This window comes from Myotis nattereri, assembly GCF_964212035.1.
Source record: "Myotis nattereri genome assembly, chromosome: 4".
NCBI lineage: Eukaryota > Metazoa > Chordata > Mammalia > Chiroptera > Vespertilionidae > Myotis > Myotis nattereri.
In genome coordinates, this window is record NC_138079.1 from 39,910,647 (window position 1) to 39,927,895 (window position 17,249).

The 17,249-nt window shown below is 42.6% G+C and overlaps 1 protein-coding gene across 1 annotated transcript in view; it reads right to left on the reverse strand.

Moving 5' to 3' along the window:
• ANKRD31 (ankyrin repeat domain 31) overlaps window positions 1-17,249 on the reverse strand; it is a gene marked incomplete at its 5' end in the record, with an annotated part of 134,581 nt that overhangs the window by 14,339 nt on the left and 102,993 nt on the right. Inside the window, 3 exons of the mRNA XM_081090248.1 lie at window positions 3,258-3,398; window positions 7,514-8,510; window positions 14,241-14,337. Of these exons, the coding sequence (XP_080946374.1) occupies window positions 3,258-3,398; window positions 7,514-8,510; window positions 14,241-14,337 (1,235 nt within the window). The remainder of the gene's footprint in view (window positions 1-3,257; window positions 3,399-7,513; window positions 8,511-14,240; window positions 14,338-17,249) is intronic.

Consider the following 17,249-nt stretch of genomic DNA (forward strand, 5'->3'; position numbering starts at 1 on the left):
CAGACAGACCCAGAACTTCCAAGAGAAGGCCCAAGGCCCCACAGGAGCTCGCATTGCTTCACAGCTGGGCCTCATCAGGGCACCTCCAAACTCCAAAAAAGGAAGGGGAATCTGCAGTTCTCTTCGTAGCTCCTGCTGGGTAACCTCAGGCAGAGGCTAAATTAGCACCTCCTTAGATCCAAGAGCCTGTGTACCCAGTGGTCAGAGGGGGACCATCCAGATTACAACTCCTCAGCTCCATAAGGGACACACTCAGGGCGCAGACTCAGTGAGCACCAAAGCCCCACTGAAGCAAGTCTTGCCCCAGAAGGGTGTCTTCAGCAAAGAAGTTCTCCCAATGCAGACACAGCTGATTCTCACTGCCAATTGGCCTGGAGGTCAATTCCTCCCAGTGGTCCTACAACAATCAAGGCTTAACTACAACAAGACTGTGCACAAAGCCCACAAAGGGGTGCACCAAAAGTGTCCACCTCAGGTAACTGGGGAGGCTGAGCCACTGGGCCCTACAGGACACCTAGCACACAAAACCACTCTACCAACACAGGGAAGCATAAAAAATGCGGAGACAAAGAAACAGGTCACAAATGACAGAAATAGAGGAAAGCAAACGACTGGATATAGAGTTCAAAACCACGTTTATAAGGTTTTTTAAGAATTTTTTGGAAACCGCTGATAAATTTAGTGAGACCCTGGAGGATATGAAAAAAGACCAACTAGAAATTAAGCATACACTGACTGAAATAAAGGATATTATGCAGAGTTCCAACAGCAGACAAGAGGATCCAAAGAATCAAGTCAAAGATTTGAAATACGAAGAAAGAAAAAATACCCAACCGAAAAAGAAAAAAGAAAAAAGAATCCAAAAATATGAAGATAGTGTAAGGAGCCTCTGGGACAACTTCAAGCGTACCAACATCAGAATTATAGGGGTACCAGAAGAAGAGAGAGAGCAAGCTATTGAAAACCTATTTGAAGAAATAATGACAGAAAACTTCCCCTACCTGGTGAAAGAAATAGACTTACAAGTCCAGGAAGCACAGAGAACCCCAAACAAAAGGAATCCAAAGAGGACCACACCAAGACACATCATAATTAAAACGCCAAGAGCAAAAGACAAAGAGTGACTCTTAAGAGCAGCAAGAGAAAGAAACTCAGTTACCTACAAGGGAGTACCCATACGACTGTCAGCTGATTTCTCAACAGAAACTTTGCAGGCCAGAAGGGAATGGCAAGAAATATTCAAAGTGATGAATAGCAAGAACCTACAACCAAGATTACTTTATCCAGCAAAGCTATCATTCAGAATTAAAGGTCAGATAAAGAGCTTCACAGATAAGGAAAAGCTAAAGGAGTTCATCACCACCAAACCAGTATTATATGAAATGCTGAAAGGTATCCTTTAAGAAGAGGAAGAAGAAAAGGAACTCTTACCATTTGCCACAGCATGGATGGAACTGGAGAGCGGATAAATACCACAGGATCTCACTCATTTGTGGAATATAATGAACAACATAAACTGATGAACAAGGACTGATCCAGAGACGGAGAGGCATTGATTGGACTGTCAGGCCTTGGAGGGAAGGTAGGGGAGGGTGGGGGTAAGGGGGAAAGATCAACCAAAGGACTTATATGCAAGCATATAGACCTAACCAATGGACACGGACAACGGGGGGGTGAGGGCATGAGCGGGGGGGCGGGGTAGGGGGCAACGTGGGGATAAGGACACATATGTAACATCGTAATCAATAAAAAAAAAATATATATATATATATATATATATATATATATATATATATATATATAATCCTGTTCAGATAATCTGTATGAGTACCTTATATCCAAGATTTGCACTAATATTGATGTCCACATTTGCATTTGGCTTCACTATCACATAGATGTTAAACAATACAACCTAACTGACATGACTAATAAGAAAAGATCGGAAGCAATGTGATATGTAAATGAAGTACAGAGTGAGGGCTAAATGATGTCAGTCAGTTATTCAAAAGCGAGAATGCCATAGTTCTAGGAGAGAAAGAGTAGGAGACTTGAGTCATCAGTAGGCACACTGTAACAGAGGCATGTCAGGCTCAAAAGAACTTAAGCTACAGCAATTAGCACCATATTTATACTGAGCATAGACTGTTTCAGCAAAATAATATAATCTATCATAAGTTTAAGAAACGTTGTAAAAAAAGGAATTTCCATGAGTTAAGTGTTAATTACTAATATGCAAATATGATTTATGAACCCATGGAAAGGATTGGGCAGGGTGAATTGAAAGCAGATGGCCAACTGACTCCAGGGGTTGAAAGTTAAAAAAAAAAAAAAAAAAAAGGACAGAGACAATTTAAAATGCACTGATATAAGGAATTGAAAGAGTTCTGGAAGCACCTGCCACAAAGGTCTAGGAGACCAGAATGCTGTATTTAGGGACACAGACCAAGAGCAGGGGTTATGAGAAAGGGTGAGCAGGGCTTGGACAAAAAAAGAGGAAACTCTGCCTCTTATTAGTGCTGTACTGAGGCTCACTGTAATAGTGAGTGGAGGCTGAAGACATCTGCAGTTCTGTGAAACAGTTATGGTGGATGTCCAATTTTCACACTTTCCTGGGTGAATCATTGCAAGACTGTCCCTTAAGTGGTGCCATAGACATCTGGAAGTGGCTGGTCACTGGACCTCAAGGGTGTCAGTCATTAATAGTTTCAAATTGGTGGTCAGACTGGGCTTATGAGTCAGAAGACAGAACTGAGAGGGAAGCTACTAAGCCTGGGAAGTATGAATGAAAAGAAATATTTCTTTTTTGGGGAGCTAGCAATTCATAGATAAAACTATGTTCAAACATAAAAATGAACCATAACTTCTGTGGGTCTTAAGGCCCTTGCTGGTTCCTTCTGTCTTTAGGAGAAGATTCTGTCAGAATGCTGATAACATATTAATAAATTATTAAAGTCAACAGTGGTTCCAGATTTTCTACATGGAGTCACAAGGACCTGAAATCACTTGGTGTCAAGAAAATTGGGGCATTCAAATTTCTGAGACTACGTGAGGAGCAAGGAAGGAGGCCCTTCCCCCAGGGAATTCTGGCAAATAGAAGTTGTGGGAGAAAGCATGTAGCATATTGCAAAAGGGACACCTGGGGACAAAAATGAGCTTGGAGAACTTGCAGATTTCTTTATAAGAAAAAAAGTAAGCACTTTTATCATTTTTAAAAAAATGTATCTTTTCATTTGAGCATGAAGTGAAAGATGACCCACCTTACTCCAAGCATAATTCCAGGTCACATGGCTGTCACCTCCTAGAAGATCCTTGAGCCAGGTGACTGGATTTTGATAAATCTGACCATTTTCTACCTTAATTTTACCACTCAATAAAACACTGGCTTTGTGGGTAGTCTCCTGAAGAAAAAAAATGTTAATATTAAAATATAGATGAAATATGTGAACTTCTGTTTCTGACCATGAAGTAACAGGGACCAGATTTACCCTAGCACCTGACGCAACCAAAAAACAAAATATATGAAAACAATGGTTTAAAAATCCTTAAAACTCAATAAAAAAACAAGAAAACAATAAAAAGGAACAAATGATTTGAACAGACATTTCACTAAAGAATAAATATGAAGGCAAATAGCACATGAAAAGATACTCACCATAATTAATCATTAAGAAATGTAAATTAAAACCACAACACATATACTATAGTACATATACATATTTACACTATATGTTAGCATGGCTAAAGTTAAAAGACTGATCATACTAAGTGTTGGCTAAGGAACTATAACTCTCATTGATAGCTGGTGGGAATGTAAAATGTTACAAACTTTGGCAATTTCTTAAAAAGTTAAATATACACTTACCGTATATAATTTTGCCATTCCACTCTCAAGTACTTACCCAAGAAATAATGAAAGTCTGTGTCAGACCAAAACTGTATATCAATGTTCGTAATAGCCTTTTTTGTAACAACCAACAATTGGAAACAATCTAAATGTCTACCACAGATGAATTAATAAACTGTAGTATCCTATATAATAATCCTATATAATAATAGAGGAATATGCAAAGTATCTGGGACACCCTCACATCATGACCATTCAGCAAGGTGGGCGGGGCTGTGGGGCTGCGGGGCGAGACACCGGGTCTCCCGTGATTTTGTCCCACCTTGGCAGATTCCCCTGCGGCCCCACAGCCAAATCCTGAGGCAGACCTGGGGTTTACTAAACTTCACTGGAGCTTCTCCCCACACCCCACCCCCTGCCCCAGGACCGCGCTGCCCGCAGCAGGGCCGGCAGCCTCCTGACAGGCGGGCCGGCGGCCAGGGAGAGCCAAGTGGGACAGGGCAGCAGGGAGCCACGGAGGGGTGGGGCGGCCAGAGCCAAGTTCCCGGGGGTCTGAGGAGAGCACTGACAGAAGCCCAGACTGCAAAGGAAGAGTAAGCGGCTACGGGGAGCTCTTCCAATCCCCCTACACGGACACCCTACCCCAGCCCCTGCACCCCCGGGGGAACGCGGAGGCTGACTGGACGGGGAGAAGAGAACCAGCCTCGGGGGTAGCCGCAGCCCACACCTCCGACTCCCAATCTCTTCCCCTGCCACCCCTGCCAGGGGCGCCCAAAACAATGGCGACGATCCGTCAGCGCCCCTGAAACACCCAGGACTTGCAGCCCGCCACTGCTGGGCCCCCTCCGCTGGGACCGGGCATGCCTCTCCTCCCTACAACTCCAGACCCAGGTGGAGGCAGGCCCCAGCAGCCCCCCAGGGTCAGACCCATTCGCCCTGATAGCAGCGACGCCATCTCTGCAGTGGAAGTGCACTGAACCTCAGCAGGGGCCGCGGTTAAACCCACCCTCCTAGCCCACCTGGCTCCGCCCTGGCCCGGCCCCCACCCCACTCCAGGAGATTGGAGCCCTGCACTGAGCACCTACAGCTGTGAAACGGCCACAGACAATTTAAAGAATGGCACAAGTAGGGAGGTTTGAGTTACTCCCCCTTCGGCCTCGCTGCCCCCTAGTCTCCCCTTACCGCCCCCCCAGCCAGCACCTCCAGGGATGACCACCACTACAGGGCTGCTGGCCAGAGCCCGCCCGAGGCCTGTGGAACCGTCTGCAAAGCTTTGATAGCTACAGTCCCAGGAAACAATCATGCCCTCCTCCCCTAATCAGCACCTGCTACTTGCAAGGGTACCCGAGAGCTTAAAAAATAACAATCCTTTCCCATTTAGACATCACTTACTTGATGAAACATTTCTAGGTTTATTAGCTCAGAACCTCCTCATGACAACCCAGTGAGGGAGGCAGAGAAGAGATTACAATTCCCATGGTATATGCGTATGTATTCAGAAATGAAGCTCAGAGAGGAAAAGTGTCAAGCCCAGTGGTTCCCAAGGTGCAGCACACCCCCCCACAGGGGGGCAATTTTATTTTTAAGTGGGGGCAATTTGAGAATGAGTTAACAGTGAATTTTCTGCATTTCTTATAGTTCTAGGGGGCCTCATCTACAGCGTATCCTACATAATAAAAGGCTAATATGCAAATGACCGAATGGTGGAGTGACTGGTCACTATGACGCACACTGACCACCAGGGGGCAGACACTCAATGCAGGAGCTGCCCCTGGTTGTCAATGTGCTCCCACAGGGGGAGCGCTGTTCAGCCAGAAGCTGGGCTCATGGCTGGCGAGCCAGCGGCAGTTGGTGGGAGCCTCTTCCTCCTCCATGGCAATCTAAGGACATCTGACTGATGGCATAGTGGGCCTAAGCTGTCAGTTGGACATGTCCTCAGGGCTCCCTGACTGCGAGAGGGTGCAGGCCAGGCTGAGGAACCCCCCCCCCCCACCCCAGTGCACGAATTTCATGCACCGGGCCTCTAATATACATATAATGAACTAATACTCAGCAATGAAAATAAACAAACTACTGATACATGCTACAATAGGGATGAATTTCAAATAATTATGCTCAGAAAAAGAAGCCAGACAAAAATAAATACATATGGTATAATTCCACTTACATAGAATTTTTGGATATGCAAACTAATGTATATGGACAGAAAGCAGACCAATAATTGTCTAGACATTGGCATGGGAAGGGAGCAGGTGAAGGAGGTGTACAAAAGGACACACAGAAGCTTTGGGGGTTGATGTATATTGTTTGTGGTCATGGCTACATAGGTGTATACATATGTCGAAACTTGTCAAACTGTATACTTTAAATACGTGTATTGTATTGTATGTCAATTATATCTTAATAAAACTTAATATAAAAAGTTGTATTAAAATTTAATTATAGCTAATCCAGAGAATTAACCACAACTATCAAAATATGAGTTAATGAAACTAATTTACTAAATAAAATGTAATTTGCTCTGGCTAATCTGAGGTAGGTACTACTTAGCAATAAACTGGTTGACAGACAAGCAAATAGGAACATTAAGGAATCTGAGATCAAGCTACTAATTTGGTCTTTAAATTATAGTTTGAAGCTTTAAATGTTTGGGGGTTTTTTTGCTCCTAATTTATAAGTAAAGCTTGCTAACTAGGAAAAGCCCAATTACCCAGAGATGGAAAGGGTTGGAAACATAGGTCATTCAGATTAAATTCCTGTTAGCCTGGACTGATATCTGTTGGATGGTCATAAGAAAGAAAGCATTCCTGGACTCTGCAATCTTTGCTACTCTGAATTCCTCTTTCAAAAAGTGAAAGTGGGGAGGGAGGAGAAGAAGCCTCTTTGTCAGCATTTCTAGCAGAACCTTTTTTCCTTTCCTTTACTTTTATGCATATGTGATATTGTTTTAAGTGGGTCAGATTTATGCAAACTCCAAGTCACTTTTTTTTTTTTGTAAAAACAAACTCAGCCCTGGCTAATTTGCTCAGTGGTTAGAGTGCCCGCCCTCTGACCAAAGGGTCGCAGATTTGATTCCCGGTCAAGGGCACGTACCTCAGTTACAGGTTCAATATCCAGCCCCAGTCAGGGTGTACAGGACGCAACCAATCTCTCTCTCTCTCTCTCTCTCTCTCTCTCTCTCTCTCTCTCTCTCTCTCTCTCCTTTCCTCCTTCCTTTCCACTCTCTCTCTCTAAAATCAAACAAGCAAACAATGGAAAAAATATTTGGGGTAAGGATTAAAAAAACACACACAGAAAAACAACAAAGTTTCTATGGAAGATGAATTTATACTTACCTTTTATCAGGGGAAGCTTCAGCAGTACGCTGGTAGTTTCCAAAATTTTGGAATCAAAGCCAGCTCCAGCTTACTATTTTTATGTTGTTCTTAAATCCTTCCTGGTGCAATATAATTTCGGTCTGAGAGCCCACAGATACTTGTGACTAAAATGTATAGGGAAATTCTAGAAGCATTATTTCATTTGCTAAGAATACAATGGTTATGGTCCCTCCATTCAAGAAGCCTAGCCAAACCCCATTTCACTAGTTGGAGGTAAATGCCTACACTATGCAACAGCAAAATTTATTCACTTTTAAAATTTAGATCATTTTAGAGAAGAAAAAAAAGATACCTGTGTTTTGAATTCCAAAATGTTATTTCCTGGATTAATTCTTCCTAGTGCTATCAGATCCTTTATCTGCATACGCTTCTTTTTAGGAGCTGTGCTGTAGTTTAAAGGCTTTTTTGCAGTATGCTGAGGGCCAGACCCAGAGGAGGAGGTTCTCTGACTGTCATTTGCATGTGGAACAGCAAAAGCTGAATTTTTAAGATATGGTTTCATCTGATGCCCCATATCACTGCCTAAGTCATCAATATCTTGATGTGTCAGGGTTTCTGATGTCCCCCTAGGTGGTTGCTGGGAAGCTGTTCTCTTGTTTCCTCTTTTTAGATCATAATTGGAAAGAGTCTGACCACAAATACCAGTGGATGAATGGGCATTTGGGACAAGTACACTTGTGGTTTCTGATGTATTTAATGGGCCAGTTAGTGCTGAAGAACTATAGGATTCATGACCTTTGGTTGTATGTGCTGTAAGATCATTTTCTTTTTGTAAATATTCTGCTTGAGCAATAAAAGCAACAGGTTGGGATGGTAATTTAATCTTCTTAGTGCCATCTGAAGGTCTGGATTTTGAAAACTCATCCAAGGAACAGTCACTGACATTTCGTCTAGAATTCAGCTTAATTTCAGAAAAGTCTTCCCCTCTCACTGTCTCTAAATTTAGACAAGTGTTGGTATTTTGGCTGTCATTCCACATTTCCAGAGACAACTGTGATTCCTGTATGCTTACACAAACAGAGCTGGCAGGAGAAAATGAACCCGCTTGGGGCTGCACTGAATTTTCCAGGCTGGTGAGCTCTTGGCTGTCCTTTTCACAAGAGATCTCTGAGCTGGATGGCAGTTTCCTCAGACTAAGACCAGAAACAGATGTAACATTCTTATAGTTTTGAATTTTCTGGCTTATTTTTTTCTGTTTTTTTGCCACAACTAAAAGGCTCTTCTGTCTCATGGCCAAGTTAGCCAGTTGTTCTCTCAGGACACCATGCTTAAATGATTCTATGGAAACCCTATAGTAAGAAACAGAAGAGACAAAAATACAAACAAAGTAAAAAGCTTTTTTAAAAGCAGTCATTTGCACTTTAAAGATACTTTCTTTCAATTTAAATTTGACCCCCACAAAGTACACAAGGTTCTGTCTTTGTAAATGCATTTTCTTTGAGAGGAAACTGACTCTTAAGGTAAGTGAGTTTGCCGTTCTAAGGAGGTGGCAGTGTGGTTATCCACATTTATACCCACATTTATATTCAGATCATTATTTAGCAGTTGTGAGTCAACCCTAAAAGAGAAACAAAACGTGGGTAGTCTCTCCGGATATCTACTAGTCCTTTACTTGGAAGCTAGCAATTGGTGGCCGAGGAGGAACACCATTCTTTACATTTCAAGTTTGGTTACCTATTTACAGTGGAAAAGTGTATAAAGAAGTAAAATTTGGAAGTTCCACTCAAGTTCCCTTAATTTTAGAAGAGTGAGATTGTTTTGAGAATAATTATGCCTGAGCTAATCTGAGAAATTCAGTTCAACAAGTAATTACTGTAATTGTACTGAGCATTTTCAAGTCCAGAGGGACTACTCAGACAAGCATTAACCGATATGCCTCCCCCAAACCAAATCTCTCAGGGGTGGAGGACTAAGTGGGAGAAAATGGCTCGCCCACACCTCTGTTTTTTGTTATATTCCACAGTTACCACCTTCTGGACATCCTGTGACACCTTGTTTCCAGTAGTTCTCAATCTTTTTGTTCTCAGGATTATTTTGTACTCCTAAAATTTATTGAGAAACCCAAAGAGCTTTTGTTTATATGGGTTATATCTATGAATATTTACTGTTTGGAAAATAAAACTGAAAAAATTTAAAAACACAAGAATACCCAAGCACACATTCCATTCACTATTAGAGTGATGATGTCATCACACACTATGTGGCCTAAAAAAAATTCCATTATACACTCATGAGAGAATGCGAGCAAAAAAGGGCAAATAACATTTTAGTATTCTTAAAAAATAGTTCTGACTTCATAGACCCCTTGAAATAGTGTCAGGGATCCTTAGGAACCACCCATTTAAGAGCAGCTGTTTTAAGAAAAGCAGTAAAATAGATATCTGTTTTTTCTGTCACAGTTTAGAGTTGTTGCTGCTAAACTCCAAGTATACTGGGTATTAAAGTAGATGTAAGTGTAAGAAACAGAAAGAATAAATCAGATTAACAACTGATAGCATAAAAATGCAAGAAAATAAAGAAAAAAGAATTTAACAATATCACATTTTAAACTATGTGAAACAGAGGCTTCAGACAAAATGGCAGCATAGGTAAATGCGGTACTCAAATCTTTCCACAATCATATAAAAAATACAACTAGCCCTGGCCGGTTTGGATCAGTGGATAGAGCTCCGGGCTGCAGACTGAAGGGTCCCAGGTTCGATTCTGGTCAAGGGCATATGCCTGGGTTGTGGGCTCTATCCCCAGTGAGGGGCGTGCAGGAGGTGGCCAATCAATGATTCTCTCTCATCATTGATGTTTCTATGTCTCTCTCCCTTTCCCTTCCTCTCTGAAATCAATAAAAAATATATATTTTAAAGAAATAATAAAATAAAATAAAAAATACAACTAATCTTTAGAACCATCATTCAGAACTGCCTGAAATTTAGCTGAATGGAAGTTCCACAACTAGGGAATTAAAGAAGCCCCATAGAAACCAGTAGGAGGGGTGGAGGCATGGAATAGGTTGGTGTGGCAGGTTTTAATTGGGAGGGATATCTTGGCTACAGAGATCCCCCCTGAGGAGTGAGGGATGCCAGCCCCATATCAGACCTCTAGCCCAGGGTTCCAGAGCTGAGAAAAGAAGTCTCTATAACTTTGGGTTGTAAAAACCAGCGGGGATAATGACTGAGTGACATGGAGGCTGCTGGAGTCCTGGGCAGTTCCTCTTAAAGGGCCCACTCATTAACTTATTTGGACTTATTCCCTCTGAGCTATCCCATTGGGGCAGCAGCTTGAAAGGAACCAGGGACATACAGGGAATAACTAAATTGTCTGGCATCAGTGCAAGAGCTGGGGAGACGCTTTCTCCCAGACAAAAGTGCTGGCAGAGGCCACTGTTCCTTTGCTCAGCCCTTCCCCAACAGAGCCGACAGACGGGTGCCAAGTCTGAGTCTCCATCAATTTGGATCACATTTTTCGCTCCATTCTGGTGATTCCCTGTGACCCTGCCCTACCCAACTTGGGGGCTTATCCAAGCCATTTCCAGTGGCTTTTCCATACAACTGTCCTCTCTTGCCTCAGAGGACAGGCTTCCCTAAAATCTCTCAAACAAGCAGCAACTGGCCTCAGTGTACCTCTTATCTCTTGCTAAGTGGCCCCAGGCCTGGCACTAGTTGCAGCCTGCCTTGGCTCAGAGCTTGGCCTCTCCTGGGTACCTCCAAACCCCAAACAAGTAGCAGCCATCTGCAGATAACTCTGTAGCTCATGCCAGGTGGGCCCAAGCAAGGCACCAGAACCTCCCTGGAGGCCCCAGAGCGAGTGCACTCAGTGGACAGCTTCAGACCATACTGAATTACAACGCTACCATCTCCATGAGTGATACACTCAAGGAAGCTCCCATAAGACTGTCAGGTAATTTTTTAACAGAAACTTTGCAGGCCAGAAGAGAGTGTCAAGAAATACTCAAAACAATGAAAACCAAGGACCTACAACCAAGATTACTCTACCCAGCAAGATTATCATTTAGAATTAAAGGTCAGATAAAGAGCTTCCCAGACAAGAAAAGTCAAAGGAGTACACTGCCACCAAACCAATATTACATGAAATGTTAAAGGGTCTTCTTTAAGAAGAAGAAGAACAAAAAAGATAAAAAATATGACCAACATAATGGCAATATCTATCAACAATTGAATCAAAAAATAAAAATAAATGAACAAGCAGAACAGAAATAGACTCATAGATACAGAGAACATTTTGATGGTTGCCAGATGGGATTGATGGGACGGATGAAGAAGGTGAAGGGATTTAGAAGTATAAATTAGTAGTTATAGTATATTCATGGGGGTGTAAAGTACAGCACAGGGAATATAGTCAATAATATTCTAATAACTATATATAGTATCAGATGGGTATGAGATTTTTCAGGGAGCTCACGTAGTAAGTTTTATAATGTCTAATCACTGACGTGTACACCTGAAACTAATGTAATACTGTATGTCAACTGTAATTGAAAAATAAAAAATGATTAAAAGTAAAAATAAATTAAAAAATAAAACTATGTGAAACAAAGAGTTCAGACACAAAATAAAAGTGTTCTTTAGTTTGTAAGATTTTAAGTCTTACAGCAATTTTAATAAGGATTTGTAAATCCTTATTAAAACCCACTTGAAACCCTAACTGATCAGGAATTTCCAAAATTCTAAGTATCTTGTTAATCAGAGGACATAAGAAAAATTGAAGCTAGCCTTCTCCAAAGTCCCCTAGAAAATGCCAGGTGGGCCCAGGCAAGGCACTGGAACCTCCCTGAAGGCCCCAGAGTCATTGCACTCAGTGGACAGCTTCCTTTATTCAATTCCCCATCTGTAGGTCTTATAAGCTCAGTGGCTTTATAGAGAGGAATTTATGATACTTATTCACTAAAGATTAAAGAAAAATGGGGATAAAGATAGATTTATAATAAAAATAAAAACTGATTTAAAAATAAGTTCAGAAAAAAATCTGAATATGCAATGGATGCCAAAGGATTATAAGACAAGAATATAAAGGAAAAGAAATATTACATGTGAATAAAGAATAGGGTCAAAAATATATCTGCATATTCATTGCAGCATTATTCACAACAGTTAAGACATGGAAACAGCTTAAGTGTCCATCAATGAATAAAGAAAATGTAACACACATACAGTGGACTATTACTTAGCCACAAAAAGAAGGAAATCCTGCCATTTGCGATAACATGGATGAACTTTGAGGGCATTATGCTAAGTGAAAGTCAAACAAAAAAACAAATACCCTATGATCTCACCTATATATGATATATCTATAGATATAGATATAGATATAGATATAGATATATAGATATATAGATATTCCGAGAACAGGAGGTGGGGGGCAGGAGGTGGCTGATTTAAGTGAAGGTGGTCAAAAAGTACAAACATCCAGTTATAAAATAAGTAAGTCATGGGGATGTAATGCACAGCATGGTGGTTACAGTTAATAATACTGTATTGTATATTTGAAAGTTCCTAAGAGAACAGATCTTAAAAGTTCTCATCACAAGAAAAAAAATAGATAATGCCCAAACAAGAAAATATCCTATATAATAAAAGCCTAATATGCTAAGTGTCCAGTCATCCGGTCGTCCGTTCAACCAATCAAAGCATAATATGCTAATGAGATGCTAAGGCCACTCAACTGCTCTCTATGACATGCACTGACCACTAGGGGGCAGACAGTCAACTGGTTGACCAGTTGCTATGTCATGCACTGACCACCAGGGGGCAGACACTCTGACCAATAGGTTAGCTTGCTGCTGGGGTCCAGCAGATCAGGACTGAGGGAGATGGGCCGGACACACCCTGGAGCCCTCCCACAGTCCCTCCTTGGCTGGCCAACCTCCCGTGTCCCTCCCCAGCCCTGATCATGCACCGGTGGGGTCCCTTGGCCTGGCCCTCGCCCTCTTGCAATCCAGGACCCCTCAGGGGATGTCAGAGGGCCGGTTTTGGCCCGATCCCACAGGCCAGGCCGAGGGACCCCACTGGTGCACAAATTCATGAACCGGGCCTCTAGTATAACATCTTTCTCAACCAAGGATGAGAAGCCCTAGCCAGTTCCGCTAAATGTATAAAGCGTCGGCTTGTGGACTGAAGGGTCCCGGGTTCAATTCTGGTCAAGGACAAGTACCTCAGTTGCAGGCCCCAGGCCTGGTAAGGGCTCATGCACTGGTAAGGGCATGTGCAGGAGGCAACCAATCAATGTGTTTCTTTCACATGGGTATTTCTCTGTCTTTCCCTCTTTCTTACACTATTTCTAAAAATCAATGGAAAAATATCCTCAGGTGAAGATTTAAAAAAAAAAAAAAAGGATGAAAAGAGGTAGATAACCCATATAATCAGGATAAAACTCCTTAAGAACCCTGAGAACTTAGAAGTACATAAAACAAATAAATATACATAATTAAACTGCTTAGGGGAACAACATCTGCAATAGCAAAAAAAAAAAAAATTTGCCGAACCAGTTTGGTTCAGTGGATAGAGTGTCGGCCTGCAGACTGAAGGGTCCCAAGTTCCATTACAGTCAAGCGCATGTACCTTGGTTGCAGGCACATCCCCAGTAGGGGGCGTGCAGGAGGCAGCTGATGGATCTCTCTCATCAATGTTTCTAACTCTCTATCCCTCTCCCTTCTTCTCTGTAAAAAATCAATAAAATATATTTTTAAAAAAATTTAATGTAAAAAAATTAAGTTTACTAAGGAAAAAAATTTATTTTGGGGATTCATGACCAGAAAGACTTTCATAAAATTTTTGGCTGTAGACAAGTTTTCTACAACTTTTGGTTTCCTGAATATTTCTAGTAATGAAGAAAAATATCTTTCTCGGAAGTACAATTCCCTGTGGAGGTAATAGATTAGATAAAGCTATTTTTTGGTCCTAAGCAACAGTCTTAAGAATTTGTATTCTAAGAAATTCTAGGCCTAACTATTATAGCTAAAAATGTATAAATTCTAATAACTCTAACACACTCCTATTTTTTCCACTCACCTGTATTTTTTAGCCAGATCATCCCTTTCTGCCTTCTGTTTGGCAAGCACATTATCCATAATCTCTTTTATCTCTAACATCTTTTCCGTGTATTGTTCTAGAAACACAGTAATAAAGTAAAAAGTCAGTTAACTGAGAGATAGCAAATGTTGAATTTGGTCACATAGGACTCAGCCTTGCTGTTAATTTTAAAAAGTTATTATTTCCTTACCCTTTTCCCCAATATCAGTGGTCCAGATATATAAATCAAGGCTTAATGACTTACATTACCATATGGAAGTACCCTAACATCTATAGGTAAGAACACTGTATCAAGAAAGAGCCAGCCAGCTTGAGTTCTAATCCTGCTACCCTATTGACTAGTCTGAAACGGGGCAAGTCACATGACCTCTATGGTCAGCTTCCTTATCTGTGAAATGAGGGGGGTAAAGGAAGATAAATAGGAAGGTAAGTATTTTGCCTATTAAAATTATTTACTTTTTAAATGCAAAAAAAATACATTATCGTTGTAAAAAATAATTTCAAACAAAATGAATGTTTACCCAGAGGAAAAGTAAGAGTATCCCACTCACCCCCCTGCTTCACCTCTATTTTACTTTATAAAAGAGACTGCTGTAAATGCTTTGTGGTAGTGTATATATTTGTGTGTACATATCCTATCTAATAAAAGACAACAAGGGTAACTGACCCTACCTTCGCTATGCTTCGCATTGGCTAATCAGGGTGATATGCAAATTAACTGCCAACAAAGATGGCAGTTAATTTGCATACATAGGCTCCAAGTGGTGGAGCCAAGCCAAATGGCCCTGAAGCTGGCTGAGCAGTGAGGCCTCACGGCCCCGGGATCAGCGGAGCAGCGAAGCCTGACGGCTGGGGGCGGGGGGGGGGGGGGGGGCGGGGCTCTAGCCAGAGCCCAGCCAGAGCAAATGCCTGGGTCCCAGGTGCCAGAGGAAAACTGGTGCCAACAGCCAAGGGAAGCGAAGGCCTAATGCACGAATCTCTTCATGCAACAGGCTTCTAGTTAAATATATTTATGTAATGTATTGTTATATATATATTTAAAATATAAAACTACATATGTGTGTTTAAAAATAATAATTGTGTGTCCTGATCAGTTTGGCTCAGTGGATAGAGCGTCGGCCTAGGGACTGAAGGGTCCCAGGTTCGATTCTAGTCAGGGGCATGTACCTTAGTTGCGGGCACATCCCCAGTGGGGGTTGTGCAGGAGGTAGCTAATCAATGTTTCTCTCTCATCGATGTTTCTGACTCTCTATCCTTCTCCCTTTCTCTCTGTAAAAAATCAATAAAATATATATTGAAATAAAAAAATAAAAATAATCTACACTAATAAAAGAGAAAAATGGTAATTGGCGTACGGCGATACCGTCTTCATTGGCTAATCAGGGCTATATGCAAATTAACTGCCAACTAAGATTGGCAGTTAACTGCCAACAAGATGGCGGCTAATTTGCATATGTAGGCACAATGCAGGGAGGCGAAAGGGAAAGCAGGAAGAAGCCCCCTGGCACTGACAGTGACCGGAAACCCAGGGGGGAGCTAAGAGCTGGGGGGCAGGGCAAAGGCGGCCCTGGGGCCGCCTTTGCCCTGCCCCCCAGCCATGATCGGAGAATCAGGCGCCTTTGCCACCCTGGCCAGTGATAACAGGAAGTAGGGGTGGAGCCAGTGATGGGAGCTGGGCACGGTCGAAGCTGGCAGTCCCAGGAGCTAGGGGTCCCTTGCCTGGGCCTAAAGTGAAGCCCACGATCGCGGCGCCCCCCGCTGCCACTGCAGGTCCCCGCTGCCCGGGCCGGACGCCTAGGCCAGAGGCGTTAGGCCTGGGCAGGGGCGGAGCCTGCAACCGCGGGGAGCTGGGGGTCCCCTGCCCAGGCCTGACACCTCTCCCGGAGGCCTCAGGCCTGGTCAAGGGGCCGATCCGGTGATTGGTGATCGGAGGGTGATGAGGGTCAACTCCTCTGGCTGAGGCATCAGGCCTGGGTGGGGGGCGGAGCCGGGGATTGGGGGGATATGATGGTCCCCTTGCCCAGGCCTGAAGCCTGGGTCAGAGGCGTCAGGCTTGGGAGGGGGGTGGAGCAAGCGATCAGAGGGAGATGGGGGTCCCCTGGCCAGGCATGATTCCTGGGCCAGAGGCCTCAGGCCTGGGTGGGGGCCAGAGCCAGTGATCGGGGGGAGATGGGGGTCCCCTGTCCAAGCCTGACACCTCTGGCGGAGGCGTCAGGCCTGGGCAAGGGGCCGATCAGGCGATCGGAGGGTGATGGGGGTCAACACCTGAGGACTCCCAGTATGTGAGAGGGGGCAGGCTGGGCTGAGGGGCACTCCCCAACACACACACCCAGTGCACGAATTTCGTGCACCGGGCCCCTAGTAATAATAATAATTGTGCTGTCAGTTCTTGCTCTTTATTCTTAACACTTAGAGAGGGCTATATAAAATTGAAGGTCACTTATAGATCTATATAAAGTAAGTTTTGTAATAATTAAAATTTTCCTACTTTCTTCTATTGCCTCCTAAGTAAAGGTATCATGCACTCCCCCGGCCCCATCATAAACCCACAGGATGTACACATAAATACCAATTATGTCCAAATACAGAGTCCCAAGTAGGAAATTGAAACTTAGGTTTGATATCCTTTAAGATCATCTTTTAAGATCATCTGCTATTCATTTCACTTTTGGTACTGTTCCCTTGTGTTTTTGACTAATTTTTTAAACTAATGCATATTTTCTATATAATTTAACTAGAGAAAATCAGTAGTGAGAAATAACATGAAGTTCATGGTTGGAATTAGTTCCAGAACCTGCCTTTGCAAATTAGACAAATGATTTGATAATTATAGAATAAATGTTTCCAGAGTAATTTTTGATTCCTCAAAAGGGTTAGTGTCACAATGTGATGCATGTGCTAACAAAGGGGGGAATGTCTATGATCATTAAGAATTTAGCCTGGCCAGTGTTGCTCAGTGGTTGAGCATTGACCTATGAACCAGGAGGT